At 49.3% G+C, this 16,282-nt stretch overlaps 1 protein-coding gene across 1 annotated transcript in view; it reads left to right on the forward strand.

The window, feature by feature from the left end:
• The window catches only part of rerea (arginine-glutamic acid dipeptide (RE) repeats a), a gene marked incomplete at its 3' end in the record, with an annotated part of 59,436 nt that overhangs the window by 35,848 nt on the left and 7,306 nt on the right, over window positions 1-16,282 (forward strand). The window contains exon 2 of the mRNA XM_076171233.1: window positions 14,010-14,520. Coding sequence (XP_076027348.1) covers window positions 14,154-14,520 — 367 coding nt within the window. The remainder of the gene's footprint in view (window positions 1-14,009; window positions 14,521-16,282) is intronic.

The following is a 16,282-nucleotide window of genomic DNA, read 5'->3' on the forward strand; positions in this document are numbered from 1 at the left end:
GGGTTTCTAATGACCGAGTCTGCTGGGGTCAAGGTATCTGTTCCATTCGGGTAATAGCCTGAGTGACTCAACTGTATTCCAGTGTAATTACAAAGAAACGGCCCCAATTGCCGTTACAATAAGCTACATGAATGAAAGCAGATGTGATTCTTGACCCATTAAACAACGGGGCCGTTTGCGAGATGCTTGTCAGCGGCTGATCAGATAAACTCGGGCAAATCATGCAGGCAGCTGGAATGAAAGCTCTGGCGCTGTTTGATCGCCTGACCGAGGCTTAACTGCGCAACTCTTAGCCCCCCCTCCCCTAAGGTATCACTCACACTTACCCTCCCACCTTTGACCCCGACAATACAGAAATCTGAGAACCGCCTTGTCATAAAGGCGGGCGGAAAATCAATGAGAAGTCACGGCTTCCATCCCATTGTTGTTCCCGTTTCCATCCCCCTGCTCAGATCCAGGCTCGCTCCTCGTGTCGAGTCTTCCCTCTTTTCTTCCTAAACACCGACGCCAACCTTCTCACTTCCTGACCTATTGTCCCGGTAGATGATCGGGTTCCAGTGATTCATTTGGAATACATTAGGCACAGATTGACCAAAAGTACAGGTGAAGCAGTGGCAGCAGAGCCAAAGCAGGCAGTATCCTCTGGTGGGTGACTGCTGAATCGGAGAAGGATGAAAGACTTCAGAGCTGCTTTGATATTTCCCGAGTAAATACCTTCTAATTTGTCGTGCGCGCAGGAGAAGGACTCCTATCTCCAATTAAAATAAACCTCATGAGCCAACAGAAGAGTGAGGAATTGGGATAATTGAAACTAGGTCCTATCTCCTCCCCCCTCCCCCCCTCCCCTGCCTGTACATCCTCCCAGCAGCTGAGCCCATCGGAGGGCACTTTCACACATGTTAAGTGGGGGACATCTGGCCTTGTTAATTCAGTGTATGGTCATAAAGTGGAATGGCGGTCCCCACAGGGCCGACTGCAATGCCTACTTTGAACACGGTCAGATGGAGCCGCATGTCCTCGCCACCGCCGCCGCCTCCTTCTCCTCGTCCTCCCTGTTGACTGCCCCCGCGACACAGACTCTTACACGAGCGGGAGAAGCCGGACAAGTGCATGCTCGCCATCCCGCTATGATATTTAACACCAGATGCTGATGTGTGTGTAGCACCCCCCTCCCCTCCTAGCCCCACCCCCACCAAGTCTAAGGGACATAAAGTGACAGTACATAAACGGTGAAATGTGCGTCGTCTTCACGAGCCAGGAAATAAAACCACGCACTGTCGGGCTGTAATGCTCAGATTTTTATTGGCGTGATTTGATTTTCGTACCATAACAAAGAAGCCCGATGCCTTTGCTCGGCTATCTAGACGCTCTGTAAGATTTTAGTATTCAACCACACCCAAAGACAGCCCTTTCTTTCTTCCTAGCAGATGTCTGATTTCTGTTGTCTGTCTCCGTTAAGTTGTACTGCGTGATGACGAGCGTGCTGTCACCGCGTCCTCGGGAACGCCAACGAACACGGGAGGCATGACGTCGGGGGGGGGGGGGGAAGCGAGGCCGGAAGCGAGGCCGCGCTGTGCATTCATGTCCTATTTTAGCGAGTAAACATTTAATGTGTATAAATGTATCACAGCTTTATTTATGCATAGAATCTGCTGTTAAGTCTGAATTATACATTAGCTGATGAATAATGCATCAGCGCCATTCCTTAATGATTACTCACCAGGCAGGCAAATGGTAATATTTGCTGATAAATGTACCCATTGATCTTTCTCGTCTTTAACCAGGCCTGTACAGATGATGTGGGGCCCATTTTGCATTTTTTGGAGTTTGGTGTTGCTGTGGGTGTAATTCAAAGCGAGCTAATTGTCTGCGTTTTTGAAGCGAGGCATCTTTCCAAACGGACATGTAAGCCCTGTGGGAGTCATACAAGACGATCTGAAGTCTCTGAGCACATAGGACTGTATTTGCACAAGCTCTCTCGCTCTCTCTCTCTCTCTCTCTCTCTCTCTCTCTCCTGCTATTTGCTCCTCTAACACAACAGTAAGGTTGGTTTACATACTGCCTTCGTCTTCTTGGCCGCTCTTCTGGTGAGTTGTTTTTTTTCCCTCAGACCTCAACAGATCAATGTCCAATTACAGTTTTGTCTTTGTTGGCTTGTAGCTGTTACAGAACAGACTCTATTTTTTTTATGAAGTGGAGTCTAGACGATGTGGAGAGGGTTGGTGATTTAGCTCCATGCTTGGGGAAAGGTTGTCTTTTGATACTGCTGCCTTATTGGCGCTGGTCTTAAGTCATTCAGAGCCAGATTATTGGCACATTATCCTCATAATACTGCGAGCAGAGTGCTGCCTAAGCCTGGAAGAGTCGCCTGTTACTGTGCAGATATATTGCTTGTCTACACAATGAGAAAATATTGACTTGTTGTCAGTCACTCATTTGATTAGTTGTGTGGGTGATTCTGCTTTTCATTTGTCACCCTGGCAACGTGAAAAAGGGAAAACACTGCAACGTTCTCATTCAATCCAGTAATGAAGCACTGGAGCATTGCAGAGAATCACATCTGGAAAAGCTCTGGCTAAGCAGAAATGAATGTCTTTATCACTCTTGGTGTATCAGTGGAACTTGTTAGCTGGAGTAGTATCCGCACAAAGCCCACACTCTTTCTCTCACGTTGTAGAATCTGCAGCTGTGTGGGAGTGATGTCGTCTAACAATTCCACTTTGATTTTTACGGCTTAGTTACGAGAGATATTTACCGTGCAGGGAACTACTCCTTTTTCCTTTGAAAGAGAGCGTCTTAAAGCAGTCTGCTGCTGTGTGAGCGGGGTCATTAGAAAAGCACCTTACATTTAAATCATCAGTGGCCCTTTTCCTCCTAAAATAATGAGGTAGAGCATAAGAGCAGCTCCAGGCAGCGTGTAGGGAGATGATCTCTCTGAACCGGCACATCACTCTGCTTTTTGAATGTTAAAAGGCAAACTAATGACTGCTCTTGATGTATGTCAGTGCTTTAAGTTGGCTGGAGTTAATACAGAGAAGGATCTAATGCCATTGATTCGTCTAAATATGTTGCGGAAGGCTGCGGAGGCTCATACACGGGTGGGGGAAGTGTAATTGTTTTTGCTGGCGGTGATTCTCAGGAAGAGATGACTGTACAATCCAGATATGTAAACAAGGAGAAACTGAAAGGCAATATGTTGCTACCTGCACCGTTTCCCCGCAGATCAAACCCAACCGTTGAAGTAGCGTTTGTCTGAGATGTGCCCAGGCGCTCTTTGGATCCAGTCTGACAGTAATAGCTGCTTCACAGAGCCCGCGTCTGCTCAATGAAGCATCTCAAACATGTAAATCACATGTTGAAAATGGAGACCTTGAGGAAATCATTAACTGCGACGGCACACCAGAAAACAAAGGCAGGCAGAGTTAAAGCCAACAGATGCGCTAAGTGTTTGATTTAGCTTATTGGAGCATGACACTTATTTAGTGCAGTGAAGAATCTCAATTTATTCACGCTAGACAATAATGCTCCGGCTGACTGTCAGCTGCTCTCCAGCGGCATTTGTCAGCGTTCACTTCATGTTGATACATTTATCCAAACCTTAGATCTCTTTGGTTGCCTGGTGTCATTGTTTGCTGGTTCCTCGTGTGCTTGCACAAGACAGCTTGTTATGTTGATCAGGCTGTGGCAGAGTAGACTACCACCTCCTCTGTTTCATAAATAACAAAGCTGCTCAGCCTTGTGCCAGTATAGGAGCATTGTTGCCATGATAAAGTGAGCCGACTCTATTGTTTCCGATAAAGATCAACTGCAGATCCTCACGGAAAGCAGTTCAGTTTGCTAACACGCGGCTTTCGGGGGTTAGCGCTTGAGTCGGCGTCGGGGCAGGAGTGGACGGTGATCTGTAACACCCACAGGCCCTCCCACAGACTGTCGGCTTTGGCACCCTGGCCGCACACCGGTTGCATCAGCAGCAACAGCAACACAGCCGCCAACAACAGCGGCTTATCTAGCTAGCATAACAAACAGCGGGCGGGAACCTTTAAGGACTCACGTAAACAGATGACCTTACTTGTGCCCTACCATCATAACTCCACTTGGAAATAGAGGCCTTTGTTCCTAGATTGTCGGAGGGGGACATCATAGCCAGGTAGAAGCACATCTTCTTCATCCCTCCCCCTCTCTCTCTCGCTCTCTCTCCCACTCTCTCTCTCTCTCCCTCGCCCCTGCCGGCAGAGGAGATCCTTCTCCTGATAAGGCTTCACAGAGAAAGGTATTCCTCTGGGACCTTTGTTGAGGGATTTCTACAGTTCTGCCAAGCGCTGATTAAAGGAACACTTGTAGATAATCCTTTTAGAAAGTAGCTCTTTGTTGTAGGCGGCGGCGGGGTGTGTTTTGTGAAGCACTGGGAAAAAAAGCCCCAGATTTGGATTTTTAAATGGTTATCACCTCTGCACGATCTGCCACTCTACTAAGATAAATATTTAATGACAGGGTGGCTGAAATAGAGCTGTTACAGGCCGCTGGTGAGAAATGGAGCTTCTATTTAGAGCCCATACTGTTCCATAAAGGCATTGCTTTGGTAGACGGCCCAAGGTTATTAGTTTGGAACTAGAGTGGGAGGCATTTGCGGTGCGTCTTTGTGCGTTAGCCCAAGAGTTCTCAGCCCCTTTTCCTACTGCGGCGCTATAAAGGCGAGAAACGCACTCCAGTCTGTTATTGAGCATTGACTCATGAATCCTTGATGTGTGTGTGTGTGTTTGTGTGAGAAAGTGGGCCGTGTGGGAGCGCTGTGGTGAACGCTCGACAGCGATACTATTCTGGCACACGGCTTCCACTGTTACTGCGAGCGGAACAGCTGTACGTTTGCCCCGCCGCACCACCTTAGTTGTGCTCTGTTTCACTTCACATGCTCCCTGCCCTCCGGGTGATCGTTTGATGTCATCCCTGCCGCGCTAAAATTGATTGTGAAGCCTCGCATCAATGCCGTCGCCGATGAAGTGATGGAGCTGTAAAGAAAAAAAGCACTGTTAGGTTTTATATCGGGACAAACTTCCTTAAACTGGGATCTGCTCTGTTGCTTCATCCTGTTTCCTCCTAACATGATGGATGTCGTTAAAGCTTTTATTCTCTCCTTTCCAACACCTTTAGCCCTTAGTCTCAGTGTGATTATCACTCAGTTCAGTGAGGCACCCGAGGCCCTGTGGCTCCCAGTCGGTCCAGCGATGGACGCGTGCTAACATCTTGCCTTTCCTGTGTTGGAAATAGGCGGGTAAACACAGTAGAGTCCTTGAAGCACTTCCCATCCTTGCTATTGGATTACCAGCTGCCTTTCTGGGCCTCATCTGCACAGATGAGTGCCAAGATCAATGGAGCTCTTAGTGCAAAGCTAATTCGATCAGGACTGGCTTTGCTACTGCTGATCGGAGATTTTTTTTTTTGAGGTGAAACAAAAACTTAATCGAGTCCAGCCCGTGTCCGCTAGCCCACATCAGACGCCCCAACGCCCATAGACATCAATTAGGAGGGATTTCATATTCATTATTGAATTGTTAGTTTGGCCCGCTGTGAAGAGGTGTGTGTAGATGTGGAAGGGGTGAACTGCTGCGTAAAGTGATCCGGCCCGGTTCTGCTGAGTGAAGCAGGAATGCCGCCTTTTCCCCAGCAGAGCGACTGGCATCATAAATAAAGGAAGAGCGTGTTTTTAGAGGGATGAGGTGTCTCCTACTTGACAATGAGCAGAAAGGAAAAGGGCTGAAGGGCATATTGACCCTCTTGTTCTGGAAAGTGAAAAGCAGACTCTCCAGTGCCCCCTTGTCCCCCATTAATTATTGTTTGATGCTAATAAAGGAGGGGGAGATGGGGGATGTTATGAAACATAATTATTCACCGCAGCGTTTCCCCTCGACGAGCCACGGCCCCCTCCCCCTCTCCCATCCGCGCTAAATGAAGGAGCGGCCAGGAGCTGTCAATTGTGTACAACAGGCGAAAGATGTCCCCTCAGCCTTTTAAGGACGGGACAGCGGGGAGCGGGGTGAAGGGCGCCATTTGCCCGGGTGATATATGAGGAGAGACAGCAATATATGTAAGGAGCTGCTGAAAGAACGATAGGAGAAGGTCAAGGCACATTACACTCCAGTCATTTATTGGCTGAGCACATAGTCTGACCTGCACTGCAAATACAGTTGCACGGCAGCAGCAGTTTTTTTTTCCCCCCCTCCTCCTTTTATACACGTGTGTATGTGTGTCAATGGCCCACACAGTTTAGATTGACATTTGTATACACATGGATGAATGCAACACTGTGGTGAATTTGCTCTCACTGGCTTTTTTCCCCCCTTCTTCTTCTTCTTCTTCTTCTTCTCTTTTTTTTCTTCCTTTTACATATACGCTTGCCGATTCAGTGGCGAGCTATTTTAACAAGACCGTGGCTCCACTAACGCGCCCTCCTGCATGCCTGCTGCGGCTGTCGGCTGAGACACTGGAGGCTGATTTCCTATGCGCGGCATATGGCGCCCTTAAACACAATGCAAGCAGGGGGATTAGGCAGCAATTGTGTCGCATAACATTGAAGTAATTGAGTGGTGTTAAAAGGTTAGAGGAACTCCGCCCCTGCAATGTATTAATGCATCTCGTTCCTGTGTTACTCGACCTTACATTCGGTTCGCAGTCTGTCCCTTCACAATACAGACAGGAGGGATTTAGCTGCTATATACTCTTTGTTTCTTCTCCAAACCTCGAGCCACAAATCTATTTCACATCTCCAGACATCCAGTTGGTCATAAGTAAATAGGTGATTCATTAACGTTGGAGTTTGAGAGTGAGGCTCCTTCCCTTTTTACTCATTTGAATGTCAACATGGTTCTGGTTCACGGTGACCCAGACATGAAGTAAAGGTAGTACGGTAGTAAGTGAATAAGTGTCTGAGAGAATATTAATGGCGGCGCTGGTCGTGTTTTCACTGTCATTAATAGCGCCACAGACAAGAGAGGAGTTGAAGTGGTGGAGGCTGCCAGGGTCAAAGCCTAACATTAACATTCCAAGAATATCTGAGGCTTATTCACCGCAACTCGACGGAGCAGCCGTCTGTGTTCACCTTCGCTTAACCAAAGAGTCTGAGCCGCGTTCTGTCTGCCGCCGCTGGGATTCTTCTTTTTTCCCTTTCGACGTGCCTTTGTTGTTGCACACTGAAGGATGCGATGTGTAATCTGGCATATTGCAGTTGTTAGGTGTTATGAAAAGATGAAAAATATGCAGCTTGTGTTTGCTGGAGGCGCAGCGCACTATCAGTTAGGGATCAAGTCTCCATTTCACACATGAGCGGGCAGAGTTAATCTGTGGATCACTACTGTACACCGCTTACAAGCCAACCCTCTGCTCTCACATTTTCCCCAAAAGCCCCATTGTTCTCCCGCTCCCCTGCTGCGAACGCGTTTGGGGAAATAGCAGCCTTGTGTAGCCAAAGTGTGTTTTTGCTTGACAAGCTTAAGCGTTTGTCTGCGGCCCCTGGTAGTAATGCATCCAGGTTTAACTCCTTTAAAACTCTGTTAAAATTATATGTGTGCCTGTGTACAACGCATCTGTGTGTGTGTGAGTTTGTGTGTGTGTGTGTGTGGCCTGTGTATTTGTGGCGGGGTGCACTAAAATGCCACTGCTGTAAGAGGCCCAGTCCCAGCCACTGCATGTTTTATGAGCTGTCCTCAGAGGATATGGGAGCTCTGAGCTCAGATCCTGCTTGTTCCAGCAGTGCTTTCATCACCCCTGGCCACTTGCTCCCCCCTCCTCCTGCTCCTCCTCCTCCCCCCGAGCATTTTTTTTTTTCCTCGACGAGGAGGAAGAGGAAAATCATCCAGAATCAGACACTATTTACAGCGTTGGCTGGTCTGTGGCTTTAGTTGGAATGAGCTCATGATTGGTCTGATTCTCATGCAGACGGTGCGATCCCCTCCGCCTGGGATCACCGGCCTGGTGGATGACAAGGCTGAACGCTATACTGACTATCCCTCACCCCCCGGTCACCCCCCCTCTCACCCCCCCTGCTTTCTAAAGCCGTCCTCTTCCTTGAACAAACAAATCTCTGAGTGGAAAACATTGCCTGACAGCGTCTATTTGCAGTTGTCACACACTTGAGTCTTGAGTTATGGTTTCGGCGGTGAAAACGCTGAAATTAGCGTGCGGGGCAACAAACAAAGGGGAGGAATGCTAGGAGAAGGCTTCTATTTGATTTGGATTTGTAGAGACGGTTGGTTGCGATGACGGGTTAGCCGGTGTTTAGCGGTTATAGGAAGGCATTTGCTTATGAAATCAAAGTCCTCCCTAATTAGAGGTAATACCATCCTATGGTATCTGGAGGTGGAGGTGGTGTTGTTGAGGGCCTGGATCATTTTAAGCCTTTGAATGGAGGGAATGTCCACCCCCCCTCCCTCCGACCATCTGTTCCCAAATAGAGAGGACTTAACCGCCACACAGCTAAATAATTTAGGCGGAAAAATGGTTTTGTGTACTGACCTAATGGCTTTGTTTTGGTGGAACGGGTCTTGAAGACATTCCTCCGTGCCCCCTTGGCCCCCCCGTCGCCCCGCGCCGTCAGCCCCTCGGCCCTCAGCGCCGTCTTATCTGTCAATCTCATCTATTTATGTGAGGTTTTTCTTCCGTGTTGGCACGTCACTCTTGTATTGCATAGTGATTAGAGTCGCTGGAGGATGTAGGGCAGCCGTATGAATACATTTCCTCCTCGCACACACGCACACACACACACACACACACACTCATTTACAGCGCCGGTTGGAGTTCAACTGATGGATAGGATCGTTAAGCTGATAGGCAGATCGGGGGAAGATGAGAGGGGATATTTGATTGCAGCATATCGGCGCGAGTGCTACATGATTGAATGCTCAAATATTAAAATCTCAAGAGTCTTTTCATTGTAACAGAAGACAGTCAAGCTTGATTTGATTCCTTTCACAGCAGATATTTCTCTTGTTTAGCATTTTTATTAATTATTGTGCTTTCCCTCGTTCCCCCAGTTTGTATTCTATCCAGTTTTCTAGTGAGAGAAATGTTAAGACTGTGGTTGAATATAATAGTTTCCTTGGTTGCCGGCTGGTGTGTGCCCGGTGTGTGTGTGTTTAGACGTGCGTTGACCTCAGCTTTACCTCTGTATAAATTCCATTACTACAGCATAATTCACCAAAAAATTGAATTGTCAGTGCCTCTCCAGAGGTGAGAGACTCCAGAAATCCCTTCAAATCAGGGTTTTATTCATACTTCTGGGGGGGGAGACGACTCACAGATCTACTGCGAAACTCAATTAAGAGCCATATTCCTGATAACGCTGTCTGCCGCCACATACCTCACATTCTCCTCCTCCTCCTCCTCCTCCTCCTCCTCTTATCAATGACACACTGGAAGGAGTCCTCCACCGAGCCACCCACCATTACATTTCACAAGAGCGCCTCATTTAGAGGAGAGGGGAAAAGGGTGACAACGGACATCCATTGCATTTCCCTCAGGAGCCGTGTCAAAACACGGCGCCTCTTGAAGCCGTCGCGGCGAGCCGAAATGGCCTTCAGCTTTTGCTCCAGCCAGACAAATGTGGCAGACTGAGAGGTAGTGTGTCTTGGAAGTCGCTGGTATTAGGTTGTGAAATGAAGTCTTGCTCACAAGCGCTGTAGATAATAGACATCCTGGGCTGTGGAGCAACCCCCTCAGGGACATTTGGAGCTCTCACGGAGAGCACAAAAACAGGGGCTAGAGGCGGATTTAGCCTTCTTTTAGCCATGCAGTTGAGGCTTAGACCAAGTGAAGCACACAGTCTCATTTATATCTCTGACTCAAAGTACCTGGGACTGTTGGACAGAGGACAGGTTTAGCAGGGTGGATGTGGTTTAGATTACCTAAAACACTAGGACACCATTGTTCGCCCAGAGAGATTTTCTTAGTCATCTCTGTAAATGTGTTCGGACGGCGCCTTGTTTTTTCTTGCACACGATGTCATTGTGCATAAGAATCTCCTCTCCTTTGCTTCTTAAACGCCCGAGTCTCCGGGCAGGTTTTAAATGTTGCCGTTGCAAAGCCCCCGAGCTATCTGTTCTTAAGCACGACTTCTACCTAGCAAACTAACCCCGGATGCCTGCTAAATATAGAGCCTTTGTGAGCACAGCTTGAGCCCAGGGAAAATATGTGGTTACTCATCAGTGAATGGAAGAAACAAGTGGAGCAGACAAGTGTCTTCGCCCCAGCCATGTGAACTAAAACAGAGAGGGCCTCAGAGGATAAAGGCCGCCATGATTTCAGCAGGTAAAGACAAAGCAGGCAGGGAGCATAGACTATAGAGAATCCCTTCTGAAGTGGCCTGCCCCCAGCCTCCAGCTGAGCCTTTCATTGTGCTGTTGTTTCTCGGGGGCTTGGATGGCAGCTTAGATTAGATCGCACTGAGTAATGGATTGGAGCTGACGAAAAGCCGCCGCTGCCGCCGCCGCTCCACATCGCCAAAGCCGGAATCCATGCGGCCGTCGAGGATCTGGCTGCTTTATTCGGATCAATTTGAGTCACTGTTAATAACCGCGTGTATATTCATGCTAATATTGTTCCCCCGCTAATCTGTATTCATGCGAGTGTTCCATTCAATCCCTCTGCAAAGCTGACCCTAAATCCTTGCCAATCACATTCTGCTACTTCATAATTCTGCAATTGAATATGCCACCGAGCACTTTTCAGTTTCACCCCCCAAAAAACATAGCGGCTCACTGGAACGCTTGTTTTGTTATTGAGTTCTGTTTAGCATTTAAATGAAGACGTATCTGGTTTCTGTGTCTGCAGCAGTAAGCAAAGGGGCGAGGAGTGTGTAGCTATTAGAAACTCCAAATCCAAGATAATTAATTACAAAAAATGTTGAGGGATATAAATAGTAGACGGTGAGCCTTTATCAGGCCGTATAGGCGCTCCAGCAGACGCCTGATCATTTGTTTATCCTTAAGACAGGTTTTGATTCAAACTACAGAGACGAGCGTGGATTTGGTTGAACGTGGGAGTGATTGGAATGAATAAGAGCCCGGCTGCTTCAAAGCCTGTTGGGCAGGGAGAGAAAACGCAGTGTTTAGTAACAGAAACCTGCTGTGTGGCCATTGTGGGGGATGATGTGTTAATCGAGCCACAAACTGTGTGGTTTCTCAGGCCAGAGGTTTCATTTAAACAGGCACGGCAAAGCCAAATGTATTTGCGTGAGGCCTCGCTGGCTGCCGGCCCTCCGCTCTACTGCAGTAATGTAAATGGTGGATTAGGAGCCGTGGGCCGGGACCCTCTCACCTCCTCTGCAGCCACGGCTCCCTCCTTCTCTTTTCCATTAAGACAGCTGGTATCTCTCAAAGGGTCCCGGCCCTGTGATTGATGTGTAATAGCTCCCAGCCTCACCTGCCCCCTCTCGGCGTTATTCTTCGGCCGCGCAGCCAGCGAGCCTTTCTACTGAGCACTTTGTTTCCCGGGCAGTGGGTGGAGAGCTGCTTCTCCCTCTCTCTCTCTCTCTCTCTCTTTCCTGTGTTTCTCCCCCCTCCCCCATCCCTCTCTCTCTCCTTTATGTCCCTCTCGCTCTTTCTCTCCCTCTTGGCCATCAATGCATGAATTTCCATTGCGAGCGTGTTAATACTTCACACTGACTCGCTGCTTTTATATTCATGTGTTTTGTTCACATTTGCTCTTTTCTGCCTCAAACTTTGATTACTGTTGTGCCACAAATGAACACTTGAACCTATCGCTGTTTAACTCCTCAAGCCACAGTTGTAGTCTACAAACAAACCTCTGCTTAAAAGAACGTCTGAGGATGAAACAGACTATTAGGGCCAGTTCTGTCACACTGTCATTATGTGTGATACTCACTGTTTATAAAAGATAGTTCTTATTCTGCTATTAGCATTTGTTGACATTAGAGTGTTCGACAGGCTTGGAGGCTTTTGGACGACATTAATGTGTGAAGATCAGGCTGCTGTTGGTGTTAAGAGATTATTTTGTTTATGCAATTTATGAAAGAGAAGCTTCCTGTAAAGAGAATAAGGGCTCATGTGTGATAAAGTGATGTTGACCTCTTAAGAACAAAGAACATCATGAATTTTCTGTCTTTTCTCCGAGCTTAAGTTTAAAATGGTAAATAATTGAACGTTGGTTTGTTAGGTTGTCTGGAACAAAGCGTGCCGTGTGTCCAGGTGCCGGCTAAGCTAATAGCAGCGAGGCGGTGAAGGCATTCATAGACGCTCGGACATCAAAGGGAGCCGGGCCCAGCCTCCATTTGCTACAGTTCATATTCCTCACTGCTCTCAGAGGTAGAGGCTTATGTTACTGATTAGAGTGAGGAAGAGGTGCTCGGCTCACACACACACACACACACGCACACGCTCTGGCAGCCCCCAGGATTAGAGACACGCTATTAAACGATACCTCTGTCAATATTTTCATCCTCCTCACACCTCCCAGACACACTGCTTTAGAAGGAAGCTGTGTGTGAACATACATACTGAACATACATGTCAGGGGGCTGTGCGTGTGTGTGTGTGTGGGTGGGCACATGTGTGTCCGCTCTCTCCCCGAGCGTGTGTGTCTCCGCGCTTGCGCAATCGTGCCCTAGTGTGTGTATAGGCTGGCAGCCCAGTGGTCGCCCTGGTAACTCATCATTAGGTGATTAATGGGGCTGTGACGAGGCTGCGGTTTAATCAGGCCCGGTGTTTTTGTTGAAGCTGACGACAAGAGCAGCTGCCCTGTCAGTTGGTGTCTGCTCAAGAGATGACAGCCCCCACTGCTGAGGAGGGCCCTTGTCAAACACACAACCCTGTGTGTGTGTGTGTGTGTGTGTGTGTGTGTGTGTGTGCGCCTTCTTGTGCCGACCCCCTTCCCTTCTATACACACACTGCATAATTTCACTTGAAGTGCTTCTGCTTTACCTTTATCTCTCTCTCCCTCTCTCTCTGTATCTGTCTCTCTCTCTCTCTCTCTCTCTCTGTCCCGACCTGCTACTGCCGCCGTGGTAACGCTGGTGCTGATTGCATGGTGTGATCCCACTGGGGGATGTAATAACTATTTCTAGTTAATTTGTTGCTGTGGGGGTGAGAGCTGGGGGCAAACACTGGCAGTAAATGAGAAGCCTCCTTTGTGAGCGGCCTGTGTAGGGGCAGTGTGGTGCGGCTCGGCTCAGCTCGCCCTCTGCCCGCCGCTGTTTATGGAGGAGTTTCATTATGGGCTCAGAAGCCGGTAGCCGGATTCTTTGGCGTGAGCGACGAGAGCTGAAAATGGCAGCGGGCCGGTCGTGGCGAATGAGCGGCGCTGCGCGGCGGTGCTCTGCCCTCCAGGGCTGTCACTTCACATTAACACGGCCGAGACAGGCAGCCGGGCCAGAGGGCCGGGGTGGAGTACAGTCCAGCAAGCCAGAGTACACCCACACTTAACCACACACACACACACACACACAGATGAGTCCAAAGTGAGCCTGGTGTCATCACAGCTGGTCACAGAGCAGCTGGTCACTTTGCTTCATGCTGCGTCTCTCCTAAGTAGCATCTTGTTCTCAAGAATACAAAACAAACAAACCCCAAACGTGATCTCTGAGGAATACCAGAGCTCACCAGCAGCTTCCTCTGCTCACTTAACACATTCTCAGGCATTGTGTTTTTAAATGAACGCACCTCTCCAGTTCTGTTTCCCGTTCTCTTTCTTCTCTTTAGTCTGTTTCCCTCCTGCCTGTGAAGAGGGGGAGATGTTTTAGCCCAGAACACTAGAAGGTTCTGTTCTTTTGATAAAGCTGCTCTGTGCTCTCTGGAGCCTGCATGGTTGTGGAGGAGAGTGCCAGCAATTACTCTGATGTTAAGGAGAGTCGGCCCAGCTGCCTGATCTGCACTAACTAATCTCATTTTCTCACCCGCAAAATTTTTCCTCCTCCTTTTCACTTCCAAGATTTGTCTTTTGTGCCGTAAGTGTAATGTTCCTCCCGCTGCCCGGTGCTAATTTCCCTTCTCTTCTCTCATTCACAGCTTCTCTGAAACACTGGGGTTGTTGGTGTGGCCATATTTTCCCTGGATTTGACTGGTAAATTCAGAAGACTGAAGCCCAGGCTCACAGTCTACCTTTCACGGAGGCCCAGCCGTGAGAGGACTGAGGAAGGCACGTGGCGGATCATGACGGCCGACAAAGAGAAGGAGAGGGAGAAAGAGCGGGACAGAGACAGAGACAGGGACCGAGACAAGAGAGAGCCCGGCAAGTCCCGCCGGCAGGACGGAGACCGGGGCGACCGGGAGAGCGAGAGCTCCAGGCCCAGACGCAGCTGCACGCTGGAGGGCGGAGCCAAAAACTACGCCGAGAGCGAGCACAGCGAGGATGAGGACAACGACAACGGCAGCACGGGCGGAGGCAGCGGCACGGCCGAGGAGGCCGGCAAGAAGGGCAAGAAGAAGACGCCCAAGAAGAAGTCACGCTACGAGCGCACGGAGAACGGAGAGATCACGTCCTTCATCACGGAGGACGACGTTGTTTACAGACCCGGAGGTGAGTCCTGCTCCTCTCTGATCTAATTGGCCCTGATGTAACCACATTGGACTCAGGCTAATCTCCATTCATCAATATGCTGCGTGTATAGATCCGCTCATGATGCTGCTTCACTTTGATGCCCCCTGCTTTTCAATGAGCTCGTTGAAAAATGAAGCTAAGTTATTGATAAGGCAGCAATAATCCTCTTAGCCTGTGATTTCCTGCCATTTCTGCTCAAACATAATCCAGAGGAGCTGCTGAGGGATAGCAGTGGTGTGTGTGTGTGTGTGTCTCTCAGGCCCTCTCCCTCAGGCTGCAGGTCCATGCATCACACAATCAATTCCCCCGTTAACCCACTCTGTGCTTTGTCTTGGCCTAAGTCAATAAAGCAAAGTGGTGCTTCTCCAAATGATGTGATAGTGACGACAGGCCGCCATAATGATTTCATCCCCGACGCCGTCCCACTATGCTATCTCCTCCTCCGGGGCCATAAGGTACTCCGGTTTCCTGGGGAGACGGCGTCGGCGTCGCTGTTGCGTTGGATGAATGAGGCTAAAAGGAGAAGTAACCTTTTCCTGGGCTGTAAACACGGCCCCTCTTTCACCTACTGTTTATAAATTGCTCGTACGAGAGGGAGGAATGTCAACACCCGCCGTCGGAAGGAAGCCAGGCTAGCTAGCTGTGTGTGTGTGTGTGTGTGTGTGTGTGTAGTCTTCTCTTCCTCTCTCTGTTCCAGCTCACTGCTAGCCCCCCTCTGCACCTAAATCATTGCCGCCATGTCTTTTCATTTATCTAGCAGCTAGCAAAAGGTCAAGTAGAGAGAGAGAGGGGAGGGGGCGAGCGATGGGAGGGGGAGGGGCTTGGGTATTTAATGGGAAGATGTTTGAAATTACAGCCAGTGTGTTAGTGTGTTAGGTTATCTGCCTCTCTAACTACCACCCTCCCCCCCCACCCCCACACACACACACGTCCACACAAACACACACCCCTGCTTCTCTCTTTCGCTCTCTCTCTCTCTCCTTCGTTTCACAGCTAAAGAGGAGACTTGAAGTAGGTGCAGTGAAAGAGCCAGACCCCCCCCCCACACACTCACCCTCACACACACACACACACACCCCTCATCCCCCTCCTCTCTGCCTAGCTGCCTAATCTCGTTGGCTAAATTACATCCATGTTGCTATCGGTGGAGGTCTGCGAGCAGGAAGTCGCACCACCGAAACCAAAGCCCCTCTCTCACTCCCTCCCTCGCTCCCCCGCAGTCTGTTTCCCGTCTCTGCTTCTCCCTCCGCCCCGGCTCCATTCAAGTCTCCTCTCCGTGTTTTGTTTTTGCTCTACATTTCATGTTTAATAGAGAGAGAGAAGCACCGGCGCTTTGTCTCACAGTCATCCATGCAGAGAAGGGAGGAGGGGGGGAGGAGAGAGGGAGGAGGGGGGAGAGGGAGGAGGGGGGTGAAGTGGAGGCAGTCAGTCACATCAATGAAACATTCAAAAGGCATATAAACAGAGTCCAGCGTGGAGGGAGGATTAGCCCCGTCCAATATTTATATTTCTATTTCCGAGCGAAGCAGGAGAGCCGTCGGCTGATTGATGGGGAATTTTTATGTTTCCTGTCGTCCCCTTCATTTAGCATGACAGGTCTGGAGGGGCCCGGGTGCCGCATCCTGCTCCCAGCATGCAGAGCGGAGGAGCTGTTAGATTGGTTTAGATTAGGGACGGGACAGGATCGTGGAAGCAGATGCAGCAGCTTCAGCTTCAGCCGCCGCCGCTGCACCGCTTTGTA

Source organism: Genypterus blacodes, unplaced genomic scaffold (genome assembly GCF_046128005.1).
Source record: "Genypterus blacodes isolate CSIRO-AG114 ecotype Tasmania unplaced genomic scaffold, CSIRO-AGI_Gbla_v1 ptg000241l_1, whole genome shotgun sequence".
Lineage (NCBI taxonomy): Eukaryota > Metazoa > Chordata > Actinopteri > Ophidiiformes > Ophidiidae > Genypterus > Genypterus blacodes.